We start from the raw sequence: 7,662 nt of genomic DNA on the forward strand, positions 1-7,662 counted from the left end.
TCCAATAAGGCATTAATACCCAAAATATATAAGGAACTCATACCACTCAAAATCAAAAAACAAATGATGCAATTTTAAAAATAGGCAGAGGACCTGAATAGACATTTCTCTAAAGAGGACATACAGATAGCCAATAGACATATGAAAAAAATGCTCAACATCACTAATCCACGGGGAAATGCAAATCAAAACCAAAATGAGATATCATCTCACACCTGTCAGAATGGCTATTATCAAAAAACAACAAATAACAAGTGTTGACAAGAATATGAAAAAGGGAGCCCTAGGAGATTGTAAATTAGTGCAGACATTATGGAAGGGAATATGAAGGTTCCTCAAAAAATTAAAAATAGAGCTACCATATGACCCAGCAATTTTCCTTCTGGCTATATACAAAAGAAAGAAAGAGAGAAAGAGAGAAAGAGAGAAAGAGAGAAAGAGAGAAAGAAAGAAAGAAAGAAAGAAAGAAAGAAAGAAAGAAAGAAAGAAAGAAAGAAAGAAGAAAGAAAGAGAGAAAGAAAGAAAACACTAATTATAAGAGATATATATGCACCATATGCTTATTGCAGCATTATTTACAATAGTCAAGATATGAGAGCAACCTATGTGTCCATCCATAGGTGAATGGATAAAGATGTGGTATATATGTACAATGAAGCATTACTCCGCAACAACAACAACAAAAACAACACAAAAGACTGTTCTTTGAAATACCCATAGTTCAGAGCACCTAGTGCAGTCTTTTCCACAGGGCTCTGAGACTTTTTTTTTTTTTTTTGCTGAAGACTCAATCACTAGCCTTTTGCCTAAACTAGAGTCTCAGACAAGCTTCAGAGAGAAGCAGAAACCTGCTTAATAATGAGACTGAATTGCTATGGTCAATTTATTACAGTACCAATAACATCAGAAAGAAAAATACCCTAAGAGCTATTTCATAAGGGTTTAATCAATGTTTCCCTTGAACTAAGAACCTATTATGGATAGTGAGGGCAGTGACAAATTTCTAAGGCCTTCTTGTAAAATCTACAATTTCTGAAAATTTTAAATGAACTTAACTTAGGGAAGGCTCTGGTCTGAAGTTTTCCCCATGCAATTCTTACAATAGCGGTGAGGTAGTTAAGAAATATGCAGCATACCACACAAACCTACAGTTTTCTAGTATCTCTCTAGTGCTAATACTCTTGTGGCAGATAGAGAAATGCATCCTTCAGATGTTCAGACTTTTCTTCAAGGAAGGACTGGTGGCCGCTGGCTATTAACTCCTTCAAGTTGGCCTCAGCTTTTGAGTTTTGGCAATGCTCTTCTTGGGGTGGCCTCTGCTAATGACCAAGCAAGAGGTGCTACAAGGACCGAGATTTTTGCCAAGTACAAGACACTTCTACTAGGTAATCCTCATGTTGGACCTTTCTGTTGGGCTTCCAGAGACTTTGTCAGATCTGCATTGTTGTCTGTTGACTATTCCTGCTCAATCTTGCTTCCTGCCTTTTCCTTTCACAGGTGTTACTTCTGTCTCTATCTCTGTTCACTTGTCAGAGGACCCAATAGTACCAGGATTGACCCGAAAAAGTTGTAAGTTGGGATTTTGAGACTGAATCCCTCACTGCCTGACTGGCAAAACGCACACACACACACACACACACACACACACACACACACAACAAAAAACAAACAAAAAACAAACAAAACCACCATCCCTGGTGATATATGGGGCACAATGAGTCCTTGGCCCAGTATGGTAGTGCAATTGCTAAAACTCTTCACTGCCAGAAGCCAGTCCATCCTTGCTGCTTCACACAGTCGCTGCAGAGAAGAAACATCTGCACAGCATATGTTTCAAGGGACCTGCATATATGGCATATGTTGCTCCCCCTCTTAGTGCTATGTGTTTTAAACAGACCACTCCCTGAGAAAGGTTGTTTCCCCAGTGAGGATTTTTCCTTGGAGTTAGGAATTAACAGGACTAAGGAAGGGAATAAACCCCTTAACTAGGTGCCAGGTGGGTAATTAATCACTTTAACTACGAACAATCACGCTTAAACTACATAATCTTTACTTAGGATAATCTCCTTCAGTTACTTCCTTGTAGCTTAACAGAACAATAGAGTAGTGACCTTGGAATGGAGATAACAAATGCCCTAACCTTTGGAATAGAATGGATAGGATTAAAATCAACTGGTATAAATACAGATGTAACAGGAGAATAAAGAACAGAACCTGGCTGGAGACCCTGACTAGAGAACCTGGCTAGGCTGCTGATCAACTGAACGCTGTCTCCATGTCATTTCTTCTTCGCTGACTCCGTCCACACCTTTGGGAACCCCTGGACCTGCTGGGGTTGGACCCCAACACTTCACTGGCAGAGAGCACTGGAACATAATACTACACAGGGTGAGTTTATTGACTTTGGGGAATGCTCTTTGAATATAGGGTTAAACACTCTGGAAAGGACCCAAGGGGGTGGAGCAAATTCTCTGCCAGGGTGACTTCTAGACACCTAAAGAAAGCACTGTCCCCGGAATGTGTATAGAGAGTGGATCTCCATGGAGCAAGAAGTGAACTATGACAGACACAGAGATGTGCTACTCAGATACCTCTTCAATGACAGCCTTCACCTGCTAACACTTTGAAGTCCACCTCAGGTATTGAGGCCACATTCTCCTTGTGCTGGCTCAGGTCAATGACTAAGCAGGACTGTGTTACAAGGGGACTCTTACCCTACCAATTTATCCCAGTGTGGGACTCTCACCCCTGCCCCATCCAGTTTCCTGCCTTTTCCTCTCACCTTTCCACATTCTTAACTCTATCCACCGTTAGCTTCCTGAAGGACCTAATATAGAGGCATCATCTTCTCCCTACAGAAATAGCTTCTCCTCATTGCTACACTTTGTTTATGGTCCAATATTTTCCCATTCATTTAGGCTTCAAATCTTGGAATTCAGTACGCATGTAACCGCTTGGTAACATTTTTTTGCTTAGATTCTCCGTCTAATTACCGAAAAAGTCTGAAAAAGGGTGTTTGCTCTTTTTAATAATTTCACATGAAATGACTACTAGAGTTTACTTTTTTGCAAATGCGAAGAAATGGTTTTAAAGCAGATTTTGACACGTCCTAATCCCTACCAGGATTCCCATGAGCCACCTGACTGTACTCTCTGGCGCTTATCCAGAAGAACTACAATTCCCGTCGTACATTGCAGCATTCACAGACAACTGCTTACGTCATTTCCACCCATACAGGCGGGGGATGCTGGGTTTTGTAGTTTGTGTCAGCTTCTCTTTTGTCGCTGTCTGGGGACAGGAACAGCGTGACCGGATAGACTGCTCTGATACGGTTTTTGAAATAAATCACTAGGAGAACGTATCAAAGGCAATGCAGCGGCAGGTTTTTATGTGTTTCACGTTCCTCTTTCCTCCTCCTGCCGTGGCCGGGAAGGGGAAGTGACGTACTTCCGGTGTAATGGCGGCGCGGTGGAGTTCCAGGTAATTATCTAACTCGGTAGACTCGCCACCGGCGGCGAAGCAGAGTGGGGGTGGTGGGTTGCTGGACCGGGTGGGAAGAGCAGCGGGCCCCGGGGTGGGTGCGGGTTTGCTGGGGGGAGGGGCGGTGGGCGCCGCCGGGGCGCGCGCGGCCGCCTTCCCGCCGAGCGCCGGCCTGGCCCGCGAGGTTGGAGGGTGAGAAGCGTCCGGGCGGAGTCTGAGCGGGTGGGTAAGGGGCGACCGTGAAAGCCCGTCCGCCTGCGCGGGTGGACCCAGCTTCCTAGCGAGGTGGTGGGCACTATGTCTCCGCAGGGTCTTTGTGGCCGAAACCCTGCAGCGGCGCTGACTCTCGCCTTCCGTGTGGGGGGTGTTTCGGGCGCGAATCACTGGGAGCCTCTCGAGTCGTTTGGGCTCGAGGCCCCGCTCCCGCGGGCTGCGCCGTGGAGAGGGATTCATGGAGTGTAGTTCATTCAAAAGCAGTGGAAGTGCCGCCCCTGTGCTGCTCTCCGTCGTTTCCCCGTGACTGCTGCTCTAAGATGTCCTCAGTCCTTTCTTTTTCCTACGAGATGATTGTGCTCAGCGCTTGCTCCGAGGGGCTCTCTGTTGCTCCGTATGGGCTGCCCTCCTCCGTCCTCCTCTTTCCTCCCGTAAGTGATCCACCTCCAGTGCCTGGTAGCTCCGGACTGGGCTCCCCAGTCACCCCCTTCCCCGGAGCCCGGACCCGACCATGCACTCACATGTAACGGGAAAACAGTAGCCAATGTCACCGAGTCTAAGCGCAGCGCCGCCCCAGTGATGGCGAACCTATGACACGCGTGTCAGAGTGACACGCGAACTCATTTTTTTGGTTGATTTTTCTTTGTAAGGTCAACTAATATATCATATACATATGCAAAGTATAAGCCTTTGCTTATACTATGGCTACAAAAGCAAAATTATACTACATAGACACGGCCACCTAGTGTTAGATTGGGTTTTTCAAAATGCTGACACAGAGCTCAAAAGGGTCCTATTGTCACATAATCCTCACGACAACTTTTTGAGATCCGTGAAGAAGGAAAAGGTTGGGAGAAAGACTATTTCAGATGCCAGACTTTGGTGATTGCCAGTGTGGTAAGGATTTCTTTTACGTGTGTAGGGATCCAGACTAGAAATAGCAAATGGACAACCAAGCAGACTTGGGCTTCTGAAGACCGGGCACCCTGCCTCCTCCTTACCTGGCCTTATTTTAGGATTGTCTGTGAACTGGAGAGGTAACCTTAGTTACCACCCTGCCGTGGAAAAGCACAGTTAGGATTGCCATGAACAGTGTGATTTTGATCAGAAGCAGCATTGTTACAGGCACGATCTGGAGGAGGAGGAGACTGACTGTGTTGGTGCCGGGGGACAGAGATTTCCGTCGTCTTGAGCTTGTTTAGTTAAGTCTCTCTCTTGGGGCAGGTTCCCTAACATCTTTAGTCTCAGCATCCTCATCTGAAAGTTGTGGTTAATAGTTATACCTACCTCACTGGGTTGTCCTGAGGATAAAGGAAAGTAATTCATGTAAGGAAGGCATTGTGCACAGTGCTGTTTTAGCTGCTATATTATTGTTACTACTATCACACAGTTGATGAATTCGCTGTCTCGGTTCTTGTTCTTTGGTTTTGAATGTTGCCCTTCCTCTTATGTGCCCATGTCGCTGTGATGGAGCCTTTCCCACTTCCTTTGACTGGAGCTCTGAAACTTGAGAAGCCAAGAACATTGGCCCAGTGGTTCTGAAAATGTGGTCTCCTGAATCAGCGGTACTAGCATCTTCTTGGAACTTGTTAGTAATGTAAATTATTGAGCTTAGCCCAGACCTGTTGATTTGGAAAACGCGAAATGGGTGGATCTTTCAGTCTCTTTTTTACCAAACCATCCATGCGATTCTCATGCCAGTTTGAGAGCCGCTGTTCTAGCCCATCTCCTAGCCATCTATTATGGGCCACCCCACCCCCAGAATTAGGTTTGCTGCCTTCCCTGTTGCAGAGTATTTCATCTATAGCCAACCAGTACAGCCCTGTTACGCCACCTGTGCTTCCCCACTTTGACTAGTTTAGTCCTATCACTTCTGAAATTCTGACACTTCCGGGACTACTTAACTGTCTTTCCTAAACCAGCCAGAGCTCTGTCAGTTTTCCCAGCTTTTGAATTGTGAGAGGTTAACTCTCCTAACTGGTGATTGTGCACTGCCAAGGGGTCTACAGTGGCTGTTGTACCTGAGACCACCTAAGAGAGTACACAGTGACACATTGTGTATTTATAAAGCCCATGCCTTAATTTGAGCATTGTTCCCTGTTTATTGCCCACTTGTATTTAGTCTAAATTTTGTACTACTTGGTGTAATCCTAACTTGGTATAAGTCATGGCTGGCCTAGAGCTAGTTTAAGAAAAAAGTGATTATTGGTAATAGAGCTGATCCCACTGATGACTTGGTGGGCTTTCTTGTATTTCTCTACTTTTCAGTTCAAGTCTGAGAATCTTAGCATGGAAGGGTGGTGGAACAAGAAGGCCTCTGGCATAGGATTTCAGCAAACTTCCAGACTTACTAAACCATAGCCGAAATATTTTACCTCAGTATGTGTAGTTCCCAAGTGGACATTGGAAGAGACATTTCAATGCCTACAACGAAGGGCAAAGTTTCAAAGCATTCTCTTCAAAAATAATACATCAGGAGGAAGCAATGGATTAAAGCAAGCCTTTGCCATTTGTAGCCAAGCTAATAAGTCTTTCCCAGTGAAGAAATACCAAAAAGATCATATGGGCTGTTTTGGCCTAGGGACACGTGCTCCTGTCCTATAGAATAGGTTAGCTGATGGGAAGGAGAGACCCTTTGGAGATTTATGTTTAACTTGACTTGGAGCCTAATTCATAAATGTATTAGGCTAGGCAGAGTTCAGCACTTCCACCTGAAAAGCTACCTTGACTGCTCTTCCCTGAATTAGTTTATTAGGACACCTTTTGGTCAGGACAGCTGGTGACAGGAGCCTCTGTAGTGGAACATAGTGCTGTGTGTCTAGGGGCTACTGTACTTCATAAATCTCTGGAGGCTACTACCTCCAGGTTTTCTTGGAATGTGGTTTGCTAAATGGCTCTTGAATTAAATACTTAGAAAGCCCACGTTGAAAGCTGTGCACACCCCGACTGGGTATTGAACCGGAAAGCTGGGTATGTGCCCTGACTGGGAATCGAGCCAGCAACCTTTTGCTGCATGGGATGATGCTCAACCAACTGAACCACATGGGCCAGGGTAAGAGTGGTTTTTATAAATGTTAGTTGAAGGTGTGGAGGTAAAGATGTTCTTCCAGTGGGACTGTGGAGAAAAGATAATGACTATTCATTTAACAAATATGTATTGAGAGCTTTCTATATTGGGAGTATGGCAATGAACAAAACAGACAAAAATCCATGAGCAAAGATTAACCTCTACAGCAGCGGTTCTCAACCTGTGGGTCGTGACCCCTATGGTGGTCGAATGACCCTTTCACAGGGGTCGCCTAAGACCATCCTGCATATCAGATATTTACATTATGATTCATAACAGTAGCAACATTACAGTTATGAAGTAGCAATGAAAATAATTTTATGGTTGGGTCACAACATGAGGAACTGTATTTAAAGGGCCAGAAGGTTGAGAACCACTGCTCTACACAAAAGTAATGTTAGAGGGGTGGAAAGAATAATAGAGATAGGAGGAAAACTAGGTGAACCCAGTGTCCCTGTAAGCAAGAACTTCAGTAAGAGGAGCTTAGCAATACCAAATTATAGAGTAATCTTTTGTAATAAAAGGGGAATATGCAAATTGACCAAATAGCGCAATGACCACCAGGGGACAGATGCTCAATGCAAGTGCTGCCCCCTGGTGGTCAGTGCGCTCTCACAAGGGGAGCACCGCTCAGCCAGAAGCTGGGCTCATGGCTGGTGAGCGCAGCAGCAGTGGCGGGGAGTGGGCCTAAGCCATCAGTCAGACATCCCCCAAGGGTTCCCTGACTGCAAGAGGGCGCAGGCGGGCCTGAGGGACCCCCTCCCCTTTCGAGTGCATGAATTTCATGCACCAGGCCTCTAGTGTCAGGTAAAAGAAATGGTCCCTGGGTTTAGCAACAAAGAGGTCATTATGTAACCTTGATAAGTACTTTGTAGTGGGAATAGAAAACCAGATTTTGGTGG

The 7,662-nt window shown here is 45.2% G+C and overlaps 1 protein-coding gene across 1 annotated transcript in view; it reads left to right on the top strand.

Annotated features, from left to right (window-relative positions):
* The first annotated feature begins 4,043 nt into the window (after nt 1-4,043).
* CWC22 (CWC22 spliceosome associated protein homolog) overlaps nt 4,044-7,662 on the top strand; it is a 53,415-nt gene continuing 49,796 nt past the window's right edge. The window contains exon 1 of the mRNA XM_006083254.2: nt 4,044-4,216. Within this exon, the coding sequence (XP_006083316.1) occupies nt 4,044-4,216 (173 nt within the window). The remainder of the gene's footprint in view (nt 4,217-7,662) is intronic.

This window comes from Myotis lucifugus, unplaced genomic scaffold (assembly GCF_000147115.1).
Source record: "Myotis lucifugus unplaced genomic scaffold, Myoluc2.0 scaffold_5, whole genome shotgun sequence".
NCBI classification, from domain to species: Eukaryota; Metazoa; Chordata; class Mammalia; order Chiroptera; family Vespertilionidae; genus Myotis; species Myotis lucifugus.